The sequence below is a fragment of the Vanacampus margaritifer genome, chromosome 12 (genome assembly GCF_051991255.1).
Source record: "Vanacampus margaritifer isolate UIUO_Vmar chromosome 12, RoL_Vmar_1.0, whole genome shotgun sequence".
Lineage (NCBI taxonomy): Eukaryota > Metazoa > Chordata > Actinopteri > Syngnathiformes > Syngnathidae > Vanacampus > Vanacampus margaritifer.
Window position 1 is genome coordinate 11165393 of NC_135443.1, and position 19334 is coordinate 11184726.

At 40.5% G+C, this 19334-nt stretch overlaps 3 protein-coding genes across 6 annotated transcripts; 2 read left to right on the forward strand and 1 right to left on the reverse strand.

Moving 5' to 3' along the window:
* Window positions 1-135: 135 nt before the first annotated feature.
* Window positions 136-3702, forward strand: sfxn4 (sideroflexin 4). 2 transcript variants are annotated; one of them, XM_077581279.1, is made up of 14 exons: window positions 136-317; window positions 407-472; window positions 546-602; window positions 675-701; window positions 868-922; window positions 1322-1347; window positions 1422-1475; window positions 1550-1612; window positions 1738-1806; window positions 2088-2178; window positions 2934-3049; window positions 3115-3200; window positions 3273-3390; window positions 3462-3702. In XM_077581279.1, exons 1-14 carry the CDS (start codon window positions 279-281, stop codon window positions 3537-3539), a joined length of 945 nt encoding a protein of 314 aa, XP_077437405.1. In that variant the 5' UTR covers window positions 136-278; the 3' UTR covers window positions 3540-3702. The 2 variants fall into 2 exon arrangements, with proteins under 2 accessions (XP_077437405.1, XP_077437406.1); XM_077581280.1 differs by having other exon boundaries at window positions 169-317; window positions 550-602.
* A 1006-nt stretch (window positions 3703-4708) lies between these two features.
* On the reverse strand, window positions 4709-7053 carry dennd10 (DENN domain containing 10). 2 transcript variants are annotated; one of them, XM_077581278.1, is made up of 10 exons: window positions 6947-7053; window positions 6733-6787; window positions 6329-6525; window positions 6168-6247; window positions 5933-6081; window positions 5726-5837; window positions 5516-5616; window positions 5316-5423; window positions 5136-5230; window positions 4709-5052 (listed from the first exon to the last, which is right to left on the reverse strand). In XM_077581278.1, exons 2-10 carry the CDS (start codon window positions 6776-6778, stop codon window positions 4885-4887), a joined length of 1056 nt encoding a protein of 351 aa, XP_077437404.1. In that variant the 5' UTR covers window positions 6779-6787; window positions 6947-7053; the 3' UTR covers window positions 4709-4884. The 2 variants fall into 2 exon arrangements, with proteins under 2 accessions (XP_077437404.1, XP_077437403.1); XM_077581277.1 differs by having other exon boundaries at window positions 6733-7001.
* Window positions 7054-7712: 659 nt separating this feature from the next.
* Window positions 7713-17851, forward strand: eif3s10 (eukaryotic translation initiation factor 3, subunit 10 (theta)). Of its 2 annotated transcripts, none has more exons than XM_077581955.1 (22): window positions 7713-7881; window positions 8359-8549; window positions 8621-8757; window positions 8835-8998; window positions 9558-9757; window positions 9836-10044; window positions 10134-10305; window positions 11159-11263; window positions 11398-11496; window positions 11584-11700; window positions 11807-11992; window positions 12267-12614; window positions 12722-12826; window positions 13522-13635; window positions 13710-13832; window positions 13949-14102; window positions 14760-14941; window positions 15119-15198; window positions 15267-15814; window positions 16230-16371; window positions 16452-16612; window positions 17109-17851. In XM_077581955.1, the coding sequence occupies exons 1-22, from the start codon at window positions 7833-7835 to the stop codon at window positions 17276-17278; spliced, it is 3756 nt and encodes a 1251-aa protein (XP_077438081.1). In that variant the 5' UTR covers window positions 7713-7832; the 3' UTR covers window positions 17279-17851. The 2 variants fall into 2 exon arrangements, with proteins under 2 accessions (XP_077438081.1, XP_077438082.1); XM_077581956.1 differs by having other exon boundaries at window positions 16245-16371.
* The last annotated feature ends 1483 nt before the right edge of the window (window positions 17852-19334 follow it).

Below are 19334 nucleotides of genomic sequence, written 5' to 3' on the forward strand. Positions count from 1 at the left end.
TTGGATTTACAGAATAGAATCAACGTGTGCGTATAATTTGATACTATGTGTTCAGTATGATCAACGTTATGCTGTACATAATCTTATCGTAAACGTGGCGCGTAGAGTTTTCACCTTTACGACCGTCCCTGAATAAATAACTGAGCACGTGACAAAACACGGAAGCCGTTCCTGTTTGACCTCAACAGCATGTCAGATTCTTGTGTTTGAATGTGAGAATTGAAATGGGAAACCTTGTCTATTGAATTTAAAATAAATAATTATATTGCTGGTGTGATATGGATACCAATCTGTTGTACTGGAAGAGCCATGGGGAGGTAAATCAGCAAGTGGCGCTTCTTCAGCATCAGCTCTTGGTATTATATTTATTATGGGGCTTATGAGCATACATTATTTTTCATTTCAGTCTGTATTTAGCCGTTTAAAGATATGGGTGAATCTTTTGGATCCATCCTTTCTGCTCACATCAGACGTAAGTATCGGGAGCAGTAAAACAATACTGGAAAGTGCCACTGGTGGAGAACTGATTATCCTGCTCCACTCAGGCAGAAATCCAAGAAAGCAGCACCCAACTAAGAAATGGAGAACAAATCAGCAAAAAGGTCAGATACGAACGATATGCTCAGTGATTTCTTGACACTACTACTATTTCCGTTCACTCTTTCTGCCAATAGGATGAGCATGCATGGAACATCTCCCTTGTAAGTAATCCAGGAGACACAAGCCTGTTTTAGCTGCAAAAATTATGGTTTGGCCTAAGTTTTCTGGGTACCATAATTTGGGTTTTTAATTAAATCAAATCCAAATAATTGACCGTCTTAAAACTTAGTTAAAATACGTGTTTTAATGACCAGTTTGTCTTAACAGTCATCCATCCATGCTGATTCTGGTTCTGTGCTTCCACAAGTTTTCCGCCCTCCAGGTATAGTACATTGGAAAAAATATATAAACATAAAACTGGTGGATATTGTACCGAAATTGAACTTTGTGCAATTGTGGATAAGTTAGCAGAATTTAGTTGCCTCTGTAAGCAAAAAGACACATTGGGCCATTTTATAATTTTGCCTTCATACCACAACTACGCAATTTGAAATTTGAAACTTTGATTGTAATTTAAGTGTAGAATTTCAGCTTCATTTTAAGCAGTGTCACACAAATGTGGAATTTAGTTACCATTTAGAAATATAACAAATGTATGTAAAACTACCTCTTTTTTCAGATCTTTAGAAGTATTTGGATAATTTGGACAGTTGACCCACAGAGAGGCATAATTATGATGTACATAGCGCTATACTCACCATCGCCCGTTTCATTTTTCCAGCATTTTTGCCATGTGCTGCTCCTTTGGTACGTCCGTCGTCCCGTCACATGTCTGGCACATGAACCGGAAGGTATATTAATTTTTTTCCCTCTATTTTCAGGTGGTTGCCAGCTTTTTGCCACATAAAACAGTCAAACCAGCCTTGTTCTGGCAGGTATATGTGACTTACCATATTAAACTATCTTTTCTAAACTTTGTTCCTTACCTCAATGAAACACCCTTTTGCAGTTTTTACTACAGAGTTACACTGCCGGTTTCAACTTTGCAAACAGGAATTGCTCCTCAGAGAAGGTAATACTGCAATATTGTAATGAGGTCCAGTATGCTAACTAAGATTAGTGCATATGACCTCTGCTTTGACAGTTGCAATCAAATCACTCATGAATGAGGAGTTGCCACTTTGTGCTTATCTGCAGGTTCAGACACCGTCTCCGAAGCAGCTCATTTTGATAGCAGGGACAGTCTCATATACAACATGTGCAGGGGTATGTACAGCAGTTATATCAATTGTAGATATTAAGTGTACCGGTAAAAGTCACAACCACAACAAGGCATGTTTCACAACGCTGTCATGAAGCATAAAACTGTCGCTATGATGCCATACGATTCTAATCTACAGCCACAATTCAAACTTTTGAATTCTTGTCTGACCATGTGAATCCAAATTCAGCATAATTATAACTGTGTGTGCAGTATCTCCTTTCTATATTGTTAGTTGTTTGGGAGATTGTAGATTGTGATAATGTGCTGTACTTTTTGGTTGCAGGTCCTTCCTCAAATTATTGTGAACCGACTGCATATAAGAAGCCTATTCCTCCAAAATTTCTTCAGGTTTTTCGTACCAGTCCCACTCTCAGGTTTGTCGGCTCCTAACATAAAAGCGGATAGATAAATAAATATTGCTGTCGGTGGGAATCCTCACATCTCATTTATTTATGAAACATTGTCGTTATGTTAGAGATTAAGCTCATTTCAATACTTAAGTTTTTTTTTTTTTGCTCACACAGACTGACCAATAGTATCAATTTGTGAACAAAATGAAATGAATTGAAACTGACCCAATTTGGACATAGGAGGTTTCTGCTTAACTCATTCACTGCCATTGACGGCTATCGATGTCAAAAATTCATTTGAACTATTTCTATTAGTTTAACATTTTTCCCACTTTTGTTAACAAGAGTATGAAAACCTAGAATGTTTTTATTGTATAAGAACAGATATAAAATTTGTGATTAATCGTGAGGTAACCAGTGTAGTCATGTGATTAATTACGATTTAAAATTGTAAACGCCTGACACCCCTAACTTTAAAAAATCTCTTTAAAAAAAAGATTAAAAATTAAAAAAATATATTTACTTTTTTTTTAAAGAAAATATTTTTTAAAATTAGGTGTCACGATTAATCACACATTTTTATTTCTGCTCTAAATGTAAAAAAAAAAAATCTAGGTTTTTATACTCTTGTTAACAAAAGTGGAAAAAAAAATTAAACTAATAGAAATAGTTGAAATGAACTTATGACGTCAATAGCCGTCAATGGCAGTGAATGAGTTAACAGTGACGTTAATATAATGGTGATATTTTTCAGAGCGTAACATGTCTTGTTCCGCCAGCTATTCTCGCTTTCCTCAACGTGTTTACTGTCAGAGGGGAGGAATGCGAAACCGGTATCCAAGTGTTCGATTCCAATGGGAATTCTGTCGGCGTATCTAAGGCAGCAGCAGAAAAGGTAATAGAGGAGTAACTAAATATCAAAGCAACATTATCACATTATTGCATTGGTTTGTTTTTCAGGCTGTGATGGAAACTGCATTGACAAGAGCAGTTCTTTTTGGCACAACTGCTGCTGTTCCTAATCTCATGGCTTCAGTCTTACAGAGGTCAGCTGACTCTTAATATGAATCATCCAATAGAAATTGTCGGGGAACAACTAAGCACGTTCTCTCCTGCAGAACTCGTTTTTTCCAGAATAATGCTCTGCTGGTCGCTCCTATCCGACACGGTTTAGCATTCTTCGTCTTCGGCCTGATGATCCCACTTTCATTCAGTCTCTACCCTCAACTGGGAACGGTAAGATTCTGGACATCATCTCGGCTGAATTTATTGACATGAGCTCAGCTGACACTGACCTTGCTTTCCAGATAAGGAAGGAAAATGTTGACGAAGACCTACAGGCCAAGGTAGCCGAAGAGAAGTTATTCTACCACCGAGGACTTTGAGCAACGGTCAAATACAGCTGAACCTAGAAGGTTCAGACCAAATGTAAAATGAATAAGCACCACACTAGTTTTTTTTTTCATTTATTAATACAGAATGAATATTCTTTGCATCAATCAATGCCAAATACACATCTGTTCATAAAAAATACATTTAACTCTCCAATGTGTTATCGTGAATTTTATGCACTGCACTATGTAATGAAATACTGAGGCACTTAACCATCATTCTGGCAAATGTACCCCACAACACAACTACTTATTAATAACATTTTTTTTTTTTTAACATACACGATAGGACCTGTAAACAATGTATCTCTAAGCATGGAATAATCGGTTAACTAAGTAACTTGAAATTAAACATGTTGAGCAAATCTGAAATTATTAAATTAGCAAAGCAATTCACCAGAAAAAAACATACTTGGTTCAAAATAGTTTTATTATTATTATCACTATGGTAACCAACCCAAAGTTCTGTTTTGTTTGTTTTTACCCCCCTTCAAAGGTGATGTAAAAAATTGACTGGCAAATAGTTTATGAATGACTCATCTCATCTAATCTATTTCACCCCATTTTATAGTAAGTGCCTTTGCACCATTTCTCAAAAAGGGAAAATACAATTTCAAATAGGGATATAGATTTTTTTATAAATTTTTTTAAGAAAGACCTATGTATCCCAATATTGCATTTTCCCTAAAATTGCATGAAATTAATGAATTTTCTATTCTTTTAATTTCCCGTTTCTGATCATAAAACAACTGGTAGTGGCCACCGTGGCCAGTACGGATACCTTGAAATAAGGCCTGGCATCGGTACTCACCCATCCCTACTTTCAAGCCATGGAGAAACTACTGAGCACCACTGAGTTTTGTTATCAGTCTAGTCAGATTAGCGTTACTGTTAGATAAATGGCATACACTTGATTAATAGGCATCTTGATAACAAAAGCCTTACTATGTCTAAAGCATGCTTTAATTATTAAGACGAGTTTGGAACAGGCATTTAAAAAAATGTTTTATTTTGTAGAAAGGAATTAATTTTCTTTTCTAGCAACTATTACCTGCGTTATTTGCCGGGAACTACTGGATTAACTGCTGATTTGAACAGCATGCAACAATGAGGCACAGTGACCATTTTGTAAGACATAAAAACAAAAGCCGCATGAGCAGATACAAGGTCATTTCTTGGTTTGTATTAGGGGAAGTTGAGGTCAGTAAGAATTTTTTTAAATTTATACTACATAAAAAAAATGTAAATGTCACATTTGGCATACTTTTTATTGTCATAATTAGGGTCATGTCCGAACTGTCACCCTTTTTGGACGGCATCTGAAAGAAAAGAAAAAGTCTTACATCTGTAATAATTGCTCAGCAGCAGCCAGATGAAAGAGGAAGTTTTCCGTTGCTGGGGGGAAATGTTGCTGCTTTAAATGTTCCAGAGTTATTTTTGAGCCTTCACATTGATCAGCCAAGGTCCCCAAATGAGCAAGAATTTGTTTGGTCTTCATGGAAATGTCCTGCAATTGACAATGTGGATGTCACACTTCAGAATAGAGACAATTTTCCCTAACAGCTTAAAAAAAAAAAAAACAACTCTCACCTTAATGACTTGACTGTCTGACCTCTCTGTGTCTTCTGCAGACTGGACAATAAGATGGCCGACGTCCTTGTGTAACTTCCCCATCATCATGGCCTCTGTGTTGGAACACAATGTCGTTTTTTTTTTTACATTTCCCACTCCTTGTGGTCAAAATGCTCAGTAATGACGAGTTTACGGCACCTTTGGCACTCTGTGACACAGTGATGATGCTGTCTGGGAGGTTCACGTACACATCAAACAGGTCTGATCTGTTGCTCACCTCTTGATCCACAAATCCTGCTATATACCCTGCAGGAAAATATAAGAAAAAGATTACAGACTAAATATGGATAGGCGGTATTGAAAATGGATGGATGGATGAAAGCAGAAAACGTTTTCACCTGTGCATTTACCGAGATGCTCCACTTCAGTATCAGTCAGGTGCACGTATGGATGCAGAATAGACCAATCTTTCCTGTGCCACGCTAGAGCAGGAAGCACTCTGAAAGACAAAGATTAACAGTGTGAATACACACACGGAAAATGAGCACGGCCGCCGCTACATGCGAATATTCATTCAATTATGAATTCAACACTATTATTGAATTAACCTTGTAAATTCCAACAAGGCTTCGATACGAGGATGGTGGACAGCGATCCTCTTTTTCAGCATGACAGCAGTGTACAGGATAATGGTTTCCATGCCGAACTGAGACACCACATCTGATACAGAGCACAGGTGCAGGTTAAGTTGGCATAAGTTCTAGCTGTTGCCTTATCTCCTGACATTAAGCAAAAGTCACGTTTGACATCTTTACCTTTGATTGATCCTGCCAGAAAAGCCTTTCGGACATCGTAGTCCTTGGTTAAAAAGGAGCCGTTCTCTTCACTCTGGCAAATACCTTTGGTGAGGACAGCGATGTAGACCTCCATCATTTTCACTGGACTGCCATATTTGATGTACATCCTGAATAATAAACCAAAGCTTTATTAAAAGGTGATCCCCTCAAACTGTATAATACTTCAACTCAATAGCATTTTTGCACAGTGTACCTGCACAGTATTCTATTGAGTGCAGCATATTTCTCGGGGTTGAAGTCTTTTGCTGTAACTACCACTGACAAATGAGTTACCTAGGAAGGAGAGAAACATAACTTAAGGTGTGTATTCAAGAAAAGAAGCTGCTGTGCCATTGTAATGAATGAGGCCGGTACCTTGTTTAGAGATGTAGGTTCCTGTACTTCTAGTGTGCTGATGTAATACCAAGTGCGACAGAATTGGCCAAATATAAATGTGTGAAAATCTTCCTTGTTTTGTGTCAGGCAGCACTTGCTGAGTAGAATTTGTCTAAGTTCTGAGCCCACCGCGGGATAGCACCACACCCACAGAGTGTCCCCGTTCACATCTTTTTCTGGGGACAACATGAGGCATTTTTAAATGGGTGGCTCTTCTCAACACACTTGTGCATAATCAAGAAAGAACCGCATAATTCTGCTAATGGCACAATTGGGTTCATTGCTATCATGTGATTCTACACTACAGCACAAACTGGCTGCTTAAGTCGCTAGTCGCTAAAAAGAACACGAAGTAAACCATTGGCGTGAGAAAGTTAACTTACCGATCAATCCAACGCTTAACATAGACTGCGTTTCAGGTGCTGCCATATTCCATACCTGGAAAGTTCAAAGTAAATAAATTGGGGGGCGACTGACAAGCCAAGAACCCTAAAAACTATTCAAATGTCAAAAGCTCGAAATGGATGCTGCACGGATGTAATGAGACCATAAGCGCGATGAAAGCGATGAATTATTTTATTGCTTTTTCTGTTTTACCTCTGCTGTCACCACTTTTTTTCCCCCCCTCTGTGCTTATTTCTTCCTTTTTCCGGGTCAGGAGACTTGTGTGCGAGCAGAGAGGCCACTCATAACCAATCACATTGTGGGCGTAAAAGATGCATTCAAGGCTACGTATAAATATTTTTTTTTGTTTGTTTTTAAAGCTCGATACATCACCACTTGTCAATAAGATGTATTTCCCCATAGATACACATTTCTGCAATAACAAGAGAAAATATTTTATATTTATTTGTCTTCATTATAGTTATGAATCAAGGCCTTTATTTGCAGTGTAACTGCAATTGGCGAACCAAGCAGCCATTTGGCTGTTTCAATATGCGTGCCATGGAACGCACCACAATCGTAACACAGTTACATACGGGAAATTTAGAGTCACCCAGAGTTGCCAAGTTTTGTGAAACCCCCTTTTGTAAGCGTGCATTCCGTAAAACACGAATTTTAAAGGTGTTAAAAACGCTTTGTTGTCAGAACTATTCAAATAACCACATCCTCTGCAACATATAGCGTAAGTTTAACTAAAAACAAAACTAATGTACCCTTATATCAAAAATATTTAACAAAAATAGCTAACTCATATTAATTAGAATTGCTAAATTACTGGGGGGTATAATGTTTTTTTCTAAAGAAATCTCAGTTTATAATATTTTAAACCTTTGTGATCACTTTGATATTAAATTCAATGTCCTTCAAGCAAATTGTTATTTTCATGGGGGATGGCGTCTGACGTACTTGGCAACCTCAGCAGGCCGTTCACGAGGTTCTTCCTTTCTCAGGCACCGCCGTCTCCGTGCGTTAACTCGTGGCTCGGATGGACTGGTGGATTCTTTCAAAATTCATATAAGTAGACAAAAGAGCCACCAAAATGCCGGCGTATTTTCAGCGCCCAGAGAATGCTCTGAAACGAGCGAATGGTGAGTAGAAGTAGTTTGTCGTTACCGGGTAGTATTCCACGTTAACTGACGTTTAGCAGTGAGCTGGAGCGGCCTCGTCACCGAAAGCAATGCTAATGCTAATGCTAATGCTAGTGGGGTGCTAGGACTGGCGCGGAAGAAGTCACCGTTAATGTATGAGCTCAGCCAGCTAACGAGCAAGGCCGCGCTCATGAATTTAAACGAATCGAGCCCGGAGACTATTTGAAGCTCTCGACAGTCGAAGTATTTGAGGCCTTGTCAAGTTCATCCATCCATCCGTCCATTAGGCCTATCTGTAGCGCTTATCCTCAGTTGTCAATGTCAGTTTTCTTCGCTTTACAAATGGTTGGCGATGTCTGCTTACGTGTCGTTAGATTGGGCCCAGCTGCGTACTAATAAATTGTGCTCTTTGTCAAAACGTGATGTACTCTACCGATTTGACTGACTGGTTATACTTCATTTTCGTGTAAAATACAGAATTTCTGGAAGTGGGCAAGAAACAACCTGCATTGGATGTTTTATACGATGTCATCAAGAGCAAGAAACATCGAACATGGCAGAAGATCCACGAGCCCATTATGCTCAAATACCTGGAGCTATGCGTGGATCTTCGCAAGAGCCACCTGGCAAAGGAGGGTCTCTACCAATACAAAAACATCTGTCAGCAGGTTAGGTTCATTGGTGTGTCCTATTGACTTGGACCATTATGGGCTAACGTGTTCTTTTCTTGTACCATCAGGTGAACATCAAATCGCTCGAGGATGTGGTTAGGGCTTACTTGAAGCTGGCGGAGGACAAGACCGAAACGGCTAAAGGCGAGTCCCAGCAGATGGTTCTGGACATCGAGGATCTGGACAACATCCAGACTCCAGAAAGGTGAGTTTGTGTTGGCTGGTAAGTGGTTCTTAAATAGTTACAAGCTTACTATTTTGGGCTTGTTTGTGTACCTTCAGTGTGCTTCTGAGTGCTGTGAGTGGAGAGGACACTCAGGATCGTACCGATCGTCTGCTCCTCACTCCGTGGGTGAAATTTCTGTGGGAGTCTTACCGCCAGTGCCTGGACCTTCTCCGAAACAACTCCAAGGTGGAGCGCCTTTACCATGACATCGCCCAGCAAGGTACTGGTAACAAATTAGTCACGTGTTTAACTTTTCGTGTTGGTATCAGTTAATGTGTTAAGTGGGGTTATAATTATTGCTAATATTTAAAAAAATATATATATATATATATTTACAATATGTTCAATGCGTCCACACTACTTTAAATGCAATATTCTGTTTAATATTATGTTTGTGGAATATTAATTAAGCAGAAAAATCCACCTATTTCTATCCATCTCAGGGGGCTGCCATTTTAATGACATTACGTCTCACCTGTCTGCTGGGTTTGGTCATGTGACGTTCGCAAGCTGAGCCCTTGGCACTGTGATGTAATGTTGACAGCAAAAGGCAGTACAGGGCAAAATGGCAGCCCTCTGGAATGCTAAAAAAAAAGGGTGCATTTTTCTGCTTAATTCTTATTTCACAAACACAATATTAAGCAGAATACTATGTTTTGACTTATGGGGGCACAACATATTGGAAAGAATGATTTTGACTTAATCTTTAAGGCCTATTTTCAAGCTCAAACATTTAGAAGTAAACTCGTACATCAATTTTGCTGTCATGTCTTTTGCAGCATTCAAGTTTTGCCTCCAGTACACCCGGAAGGCAGAGTTCCGCAAGTTGTGTGACAATCTGCGGATGCATCTGGGTCAGATTCAGCGACACCACAACCAGAGCACTGCCATCAACCTGAACAACCCCGAAAGTCAGTCCATGCACCTGGAAACTCGTCTGGTGCAGCTTGACAGTGCCATAAGCATGGAACTCTGGCAGGTCTGTTTCTCATACAAGTTGCTTACTTTGAGTACTGTGAAACTTGAAAGGTGGAATACAATCTGTTGTGGTCTACAGGAAGCATTCAAGGCTGTTGAGGACATCCATGGCCTGTTTGCTCTGTCCAAGAAGCCACCCAAACCCCAGCTAATGGCCAACTATTACAACAAGGTGTCAACTGTGTTTTGGAAGTCTGGAAATGCTCTTTTCCATGCTTGCACCCTGCACCGCCTTTATCACCTGTCTAGAGAGATGCGAAAGAATCTCACACAGGAGGAGATGCAGAGGTACCTTATTTTATTCACTCTCAGGTTTATGTAAGATTTATTCAGATGAATAACATTTAATTATAAATGCCTGCTCACTCCACCTTTAGGATGTCTACCAGAGTCCTCCTGGCTACTCTCTCCATTCCCATCACCCCTGAGCGCACAGATATCGCTCGGCTGTTGGACATGGATGGGATCATAGTGGAGAAGCACCGCCGGCTGGCAACCCTCCTGGGTCTGCAGGCTCCACCAACTCGGCAAAGTCTCATCAATGACATGGTCTGTCATCTGTATGAATGATACGTTTTACATATTGTAGTAGTTTTTTGATGATTGTTTCAGAGCGAGTGTGTATTTTTTCTGTTGTTTTAATACAAACTCATAGAGTGACATTTAGATAAGAGTTTGTGAAATAATTAATTTATGTTAAAAACTACACTTGAATTTGGTCTCAAAGTTAATCAACTGTTTTGATAATCAATCTTAGCCATTGTTTAGCTTAAAATCGCCCAAATCCTCTCATTTCAGCCTCTCAAAAGTTTCTGTATTGCTCTATAGAAGTGGACTGATTATCTTTTGCGTTTAGGCAAAATAAGACATTTGCAAACGTCTGCTTTTTAGTTTGGAGAACAGTTTCATCTGTTACAAATATAATCGTTATTTGAGATCATAGTATGAAAAACGTAGAAGTGTAGCCTTTTGCGTTAATCAGTACTCAAGATGTAGCTTTCAGCCAAAAACGTTGGTGAGTGCAAGATCGCTCCCTCTCGTTTGTTATAGTTTATTTTTTTGTTTATGCTTTACACGATATCAAATAAACATCAATAATTGGTAAATATGCAGTAATTAAAAATATTTTTGCAATACTGTACTGTACATGTTTATGCAAAAATAATTTTTGATCCAAATAGTTTATGGAATAATTGATATAATAATCAATGCTAAAAATATTCGACAGTGACAGCCCTACTTAAACTCTCAGCATATAGACCACATTGCATTGTGCAGATGGTTATAATTTTGTGGCAAGTCGTGTACAATATATGTATGAAGAAAGCAAATCAATGGTGTCCTATATTTCCTGTATTACAATATCGAATAATTGTTGAATGCCCCTTAATGTGCCTTGCAGGTGAGGTTTAACTTGTTGCAGTATGTTGTACCTGAGGTGAAAGAACTTCACAACTGGCTTGAAGTCGACTTCCATCCTTTGAAACTGAGTGGAAGAGTAACCAAGGTAAAAAGCATTTGAAGCAACAAACTTCCCACTGTAGTTGTAAAATATTATGAAATGCATACTGAATAAATGTGTTGCGTTGCCTTTGATAATTCTTTTTTCCCCACTAAAAATCTGCACTTCTCTATTACCAGGTGCTGAATTGGGTTAGAGACCAAGGTGAGAAGGAGTCTGACATTCAGCACTACGTCCCTCACCTGCAAAGTAACACCATCTTGCGTCTCCTGCAACAAGTAATTAAAAGCACATTTCTCTTGAAATGCTTCCGTTTTACAAGCACACCCTTGCTGTGTTTAATATTGCGTGTCCATTTCTATTAGGTCGCACAGATTTATCAGAGCATTGAGTTCAGCCGTCTGGCCTCCCTTGTTCCATTCGTGGATGCCTTCCAGCTGGAGCGCTCCATTGTTGATGCTGCCAGGCACTGTGATCTGCAGGTAAGTTTCGCGATCATCATCCCATTGTGCAGTTTCAAGATGTTAACTTGAATGCACGTGAAAAGGTATGGACTATCATCATCAAAATCTGTGTTTCCTTATGAAGGTTCGAATTGACCACACGTCTCGGACGTTGAGTTTTGGATCTGACCTTAACTACTCGACTAAGGAGGATGCTCCAGTTGGTCCCTTCCTGCAGAACATGCCGTCTGCGCAAATAAGGAATCAGCTGACTGCTATGTCTGGATCTCTGGCCAAGGCCTTGCAGGTCATCAAACCGGCATCCACACTGGTGAGCTCAGACTATTCTTGTGTAATCTCTTGATAGTTTATCTTATTCACTACAAGGCTCGAAATAAGTAGTTCTGCTTCATAGTTTGCCAGTGAAAATATTTGCGTAATATATTTGCAAAAAAAGTAAAAAAAAAATAAAATAAAAAGCCTTTTTGACTTAAATGAGTTGGCTACGTTCACAATTGGACATGTCGCATCATTCCTCTCCATTCTTAAATAGGTTTTAAATTCTTCAATGCAAAATTTTATCTAACCGCACTTTCTTCTCTTAGCAAGAGCGTGAGGAGCAGAGCCAGCAGGCCATAGCCGCTTACTTGAAAAATGCTCGCAAAGATCATCAGCGCATCCTGGCTCGCAGACAGACCATAGAAGAGCGCAAGGAGCGCCTGGAGAGCCTGAACATTCAACGTGAGAAGGAGGAACTGGAGCAGCGGGAAGCTGAGATGCAGAAGGTCCGCAAGGCAGAGGAGGAGCGCCTGCGCCAGGAGGCTAAAGAGAGGGAGAAGGAGCGCATTATGCAGGAGCACGAGCAGATCAAGAAAAAGACGGTGCGAGAGCGGCTGGAGCAAATTAAGAAGACTGAACTGGGAGCCAAGGCCTTCAAGGATATTGACATTGAGGTAAAGTCTGACCACGACAGCCCTGTGCTTCATATGCGTCATCTCCGCCTTGCAGTAATATGTCAGAGTTGGTACTACGATGTCTTGAACATTCTTTTGTCGTGCAGGACCTGGAGGAGTTGGATCCCGACTTCATCATGGCTAAGCAGGTGGAGCAGCTGGAGAAAGAGAAGAAAGAACTTCAAGAGCGCCTGAAGAACCAGGAGAAAAAGGTAACTGCGTGATGTTTTTATCGGCGACATCTAGTGATGGCAAAATGAAGCCCCATAAAGCAGCCAAGCCCTGCAGGCAATACTTCACACACGTCAGGGCTTCATGATTCATTTCCTCGACTACGCCATCATGTGGCCAGAAAAATGTATAACATGCTTGCATGCAATAAAATGGGTGGGGTGTAAATCATGCTCTGAATGCAAAAAAATATATATTTGAAGAGTGTTTTAACATGAATTGTTCTGTGTTACTTTGTTTATGTTTGTGCTTATAAAACAAGTGAAAATGTTAAATAAGGAGGTAAAATAAAGTGCTTATTCATTTTTATTTAAAAACAATATTTTTTCAAAGTTTTTGGACTCAGGCGGTTTCTTTTTTTGCAGAGAATTTCACCTGCTTTTGAAAAAACTCTTTCACATGGTACTGATGAAGCGTTTCTTTGTCGCTTTTATTTCGAACTACAATCAAACCTAGCGAATCATTTCCTGAATCAGTCACATGGTACATCCGCTTCGCGGGGCTTCAAACGTCACCACGTACGTCACCACGTACGTCATCAACACGCGGATCGACTCGCCGTTCATGAACCACTCATCTACATTAGTCGGCACACGCTTCAGGGATTTGACCCGAGAAGCACATCACTAGCGACATCTGTCTCCTCTGCAACTGGACTCACCGTCTCTCTCCGCAGGTTGACTACTTTGAGAGGGCCAAACGACTAGAGGAAATTCCTCTTATCATAAAGGCGTATGAGGAGCAGCGTATCAAGGACATGGAACTCTGGGAGCTCCAGGAGGAGGAGCGGGTTCGTTGGAAAATGGACTACTGTTCATGAATGAAGTGCTTTCCAGGTTTTACAAACGTGTTTTGTCGCTGCAGATCAGTAACATGGAAGTAGAGCGGGAGAAGGCCCTGGAGCACAAGAAGCGCATGTCCCGCATGATGGAGGACAAGGAGAACTTCTTATCCAAAATAACTGCTGCTCGCAGCTTCATTTATGAGGTGAGATACCAGACTACCTATATCGGTTTAGTAGTAACATCATTTAAGCATGCTTTTTATGTGTCCTTGGATTTTTCTCACGCTTTTTATGTGTCTTTGGATTTTTCTTTTTGTAGGAGAAACTGAAGTCATTCGAGGAGCGCATGGTGGAGGAAAGGAAGAGTCGTCTGGAGGAAAGGAAGAGGCAGCGTAAAGAAGACAGACGTAAGGCTTTCTACCTCCAGAAGGAAGAAGAAGAACAGCGTATCCATGAGGAACAGCTCAAGAAAGGTAATGAACATTTGCAGACTTTGACAAGGGTCTACTAATTGGCCCAATTGGCTAGTCATGTGGTTAATATCAAAACATTTTGTTTTGCTTGTTTGATAGTTCAAGCAGTTCTATTTTGTTAACATTGTTGTAGTTTGTCAAAATTGTGTGTTGAACTTGAAACACGAAGTGCATTATTTAAAAGGTGAATGTATTCTTTTTTTCTTTAGTTTTTTTTTTGTAACCAAACTCCCTCCCCAAAAGCCATAAATGTTCTGGAACAATATACCCAAACGCTTTTCATACCATATAATTGGTCAACTGTGGTGGTGGCAGTATTATTACATGGGCAATTGAGCATGCACAGCTAATGCATTAAAAGTGGAAAATATATATATATATATATATTTTTTTTTTTTTACAGTAAAACTGTTTTCGTTGAAAGTAAATAGAATATTCTTTAATGGCAAAGTCAGTTTCCGGATTTCACCCCAATAGAGCATGCTTTTCAATTGGTGAAGACAAAAGTGAAAGCAAGACCCACAAACAAGCAAGTTTTTATTTTCGTCAGCAATGTTAGATGGCTTCTAATCTTCCTTTTTTTTTTTTTTTTACTGACTGCAAGTTGTCTCTTCTATCACTTAAATGAATCGCACGTTTGGCCTGTTGTCGTCTCAGAACGTGAGGACCGTGAGCGCGTTGAACAGGAGCAGCGAGAGGAGGAGGAGCGAGTCTACCAGGAGCGCCTGCGCAAACTTGAAGAGCAGGAACAGAAGCAACGTGCTCGCCAGCAGGAGATCGAAGAGCGCGAGCGCCGTCGCGAAGAGGAGAGACGCACTAACCCAGACGAGAAAGCCAAGGTTCGGCTCAACTTGTCTCCATGTGTTTGTATTTGGCCACCTGCAACAAGTGATCATTTGCTATGAAAGGCCATATGAAAACATTGTGTAGTTTTACCCCTACTACACAATGTAGTGGGAGTTTACTGTAAAGTGCATCCATTTTGTGAATTGTACATTTTGTATTGTTCTAAACAGGACTGGGGTGAGAAAGAAGAGGGAGGATGGCGGAAGCGCACCGAAGGGGAATCAGAGTGGCGTCGTCCTGTGCCTGACAGGTAAGTTCTCCGCATTCTCATTGATTGTGGGAGTTTGTGCTCTTTTCAAACTCGCGCTGTCCCTGTAGGGAATGGAGGCAAGAGGGTCGTGAAGACGACAAGGAGGAGAGAGATCCCTTTAGACGAGAGGGTCTACTACGCAGGGGCGGAGATGACAAAGGCCCTCGTAGAGGCTTTGATGATGATCGAGGTTCACGTCGGGGTGGAGACGACGACCGTCCACCCCGCAGGGGGATGGATGACGACCGAGGTCCACGTAGAGGTTTTGATGACGATCGCGGCCCACGACGGGGCTTCGATGACGATCGCGGCCCCCGCCGTGCCTTTGATGACGACCGCGGCCCCCGCCGTGGCTTTGATGACGACCGCGGCCCCCGACGTGGCTTTGATGACGACCGCGGTCCCCGACGTGGCTTTGATGACGACCGTGGCCCCAGGCGTGGCTTTGATGACGACAGGGGTCCACGTAGGGGCATGGATGACTCCAGGGGTCCCCGGCGTGATGATGACTGGGGACCCAGAAGGGGAGGCGATGACGACAAAGGTGGAAGAAGAGACGATGGTCCGCGTCGTGATTGTGATGACCCCTCACCATGGAAGCCACTCGGTAGACCAGGTAAGCATTTGGCCATCGCGTCCTCCTGTAAATAGGTACTGAAGTTCAAACCAGTGAGAACAGATGAGCAATGCGTTATTTCGGGTCTGATGTGAAGCTAGCATTAGCATTGTGGCGTGCGTGAAAAGTAGATCCTGGGTCCAAAAAATGTTGGGCAGCACCGCTTTAGTTTTTTCTACTTTCTGGATCTGATTGGTCATAAATCAATTTGATAGATCTAATCATCCGATCCCCTTATATGTCACATTTCCAGACTTACTTTGGATTCTCTCCTAGATGTATTGGTAAAAACAAACTCTGTTGGATTCCGTATCACCATACATTGGAATTTTGGGTTACAAATGTTACGGTGTATGTTATGTCATTAGCCATCCGCTAACCCAGGGTTCCACTGTGCCTCGATAAAATGACTTAGGGGCTCATGTCACAGGAGGTTGGCGTGAGCGAGAAAAAGCTAGGGAGGAGAGCTGGGGCCCTCCTCGTGGCGGTACCAATGACAACCGAGAGGACGACGAGAGAGACGAACGACCCAGTGACCGCTTCAGAGACCGTCAAAGGTGAGTCTGACAGAATGAAGAACGTAATTGTATGTTTGTGTGCATTGTCAGTTCAATTAATAGCATGTGAGTGTTTCCAGAGAGGACAACGGCTGGAGGAAATCAGATGAAGGACGAGGCAGTTGGAGAGATTCTCGCAAGGAGGACACTGACAGTCGCGGTGAGCGTGACGATCGCCGCGGGGAACGCGACGATCGCCGCGATGATCAGCAGAAAGCCCCGCCAAGAGATCAAAATGAAGGTAAATAAGCCTGTGCTTGTTCTTTCATCGCATCACAAAGGATTTGGACATATTTTAGTTTCATTGCATTGGTATTATTGGGGAAAATAGAGTATTTATAATGAAATTAAAATAATTATGTAGCAGTGTTCTTATCAAAGAAGCAGCAGAAAAGCAATTATGGGTTAATTATTAACCCATTTAAAAGTCTCCTTTTCTTAGGATGTACTTGAATAATTTGTGAATCTTAAGTCACAGTGATGTCAAATTTGGATCCACTTGTTTTGCAAGCTTTTTGCCGCATTTGGCAAACCACACAGATTTCAAACTTAAACCATGTCCACAGTTTCATTTTTACATACAAAATGCTAAATGGGGAAAAAAAAGGATTTTGACTGTATGGGACAGTTTAAGTATGTAAGCTACACTTCAAACAGCAGCCAGTAGGTGGTGTCGTTTACCTTTTGGAAATAGTGAATGGAGTGCACTTAATGCTTCTTCAATCTTGTTTGTGCAGGAGGCGCCTGGCGTCGTGGCGGTGAAGAAAGGCGCGAGGAACGAGACCGGCCCAAGGAGCACGAGCAAGAGAAAGAAGTTGAGGGAGACAAGAACTGGCGCTCAGACAAAGATGTTCGCCGCACTAAAAACGAGACCGATGATGACGGCTGGACCACCGTCCGCCGCTAAATCCCGACGTCTTTCAAGTGGCTCCAAAAATGTCGGAAAGACAGATTAGCCTTCGATAACCGATCCCTCATTTAGCTTCTGATACTCCCTGTGTATTGTTTGATTTTCAAATTCAATGTCAAAACTCTTATTCTCCCTGGGGATGGATATTCCTGTTACTACTAGTTGACTTTCAGTAGCTCTGAAAACTGGAGGCCCCGAGCAAAACATCACCATAGACATGACGACCCCCAGTGGATAAGAGTGTTATCTATAATGTTATCATATTATAGTGGAAAATATATCAACCTCGGCTCTCAATGCAAACTCAGTGAATCACCAACTGCCTCTTTTAAACTTAAGTTTCACATTGATGTTGTCTGATGGCACTCTTTCCGCAAATGTCACCTGCTTGGTAATCTAGTCTTTCAGATGATTATTAACATGTTAAACGAGTGAAATATCCACTTTGAGGTGTACGCTTCAAATATTACATTTTGTCTCAGCGTTTCTGCTTCTCTCTGCAGTGACAATGGTGTCACACCAGGTTGCATGTGAACAGATAAAGCCTTTATTAAAAATGTTTGACCTCCACTTGTCTATCCTTTTGTCAAAATACAGTAGTTTGATATTGACATGTTTGTCTGTTCTGCGCCCATCTATATAAAGAACCCTAATGAGAAATGGCACAGTAATTGACAAAACTGCTACCCGAGTAACAGGCAAATACTGCCACTTGAAATGTTAATATTTGTATGAATTAATTTTTCCCTCCTGTCCAGTTAACAGGCAAAATTGTACAATCTAAAAACATGCTTTTTTTTGTATATTGAGTTCCACCATCAGCCACACTGTCTTAACTGTCAAATGTCCACGCTATCAACTCAGCTGTGAAGTCGTTTGACATAAATCTAATGGTTTAGTTGCTGAGTCCTATTTGAACGCTGTTGGGAACAAGGAAATATATTTTGAAGTCAGTATTTTTTTTTTATTGCTATATCGTTAGCTCAATATCTTCGTTGCCAGTCATTTCTAAATTAGAAACAATATAATATAAAAGACATCTACAATATCAAAAGCACTATTTTGCTTGCATTGTTTTTTTTCCTGGTTTTACGACAAGGTTCAAAGACGATTTGGGCAGCAGCTGTGCAAATCTGCTCCCGCTTTAGGACTTTTGCCTTTGTGCACATTACAACCACTAGAGTTCACTAAAGATCCACGTAGGAAAGCGGGACTTTTCACATGGCAATAGCAAGCAAAACGAAGCATTTTATCGCTAAAATGTATTCAATATAATCAGAAACTTTACATTACCAAAACATATACCGAATTCAATTCATTTTAAATTTAACGTTTAATTAACCATAAATAAGAATTAAATAACGTTTAATACAACACTAAGATATGCTTTATTGAACTATTAGATTAGGCCCCACAGGGGAAACTCAGGTGTTGTAACACTTAAAATTAATCTTTTAAAATAATAATAATAATTAATTCTAAAACACGGGTGTATTTTCTCAGAATAAATATTAAGACTGCAAAATAAAACTCCTCTTGAGCAGCACGACACAGCACTCCAAATTGTTTAAGGGCCGCGTAAAAAAATAGCAGTTAGTTATTTATATAGATTTGTAAATAAATAAACAAACAAATAAATACATAAATAAATAAATAAATACAACGCTTATGTTATAAGGCGATGGGTGCAAACCTAGAATGTAAAAAAATACGATTGGTGCACAGTATATAAACTAAGCAAAACGACAATTAACAATCACAATCACTAATATATGACCAAATTCGAAAAGACTCGATTTTCATTTGTTTACATCAGATTGTAATGAGTCTGAACGAGCAAGTTTTTAGTGTACAGTAGCCGACAGTACTTTTTAAATACAGTTCGATATGGGTTCATTGGAGCCGAACCAAAACAAATCGTAGAGGAAGAAAATTGGCAGACGAATTAAGGCCGACCGGCGCAATTAGTCAAGCCCCAAAAATGGGAATAAACTAATTCCGCTCGTTTGGAGTGCGGACGTGTCAGAGGCCTTCCCGTGCCTGAGCTCGGTGC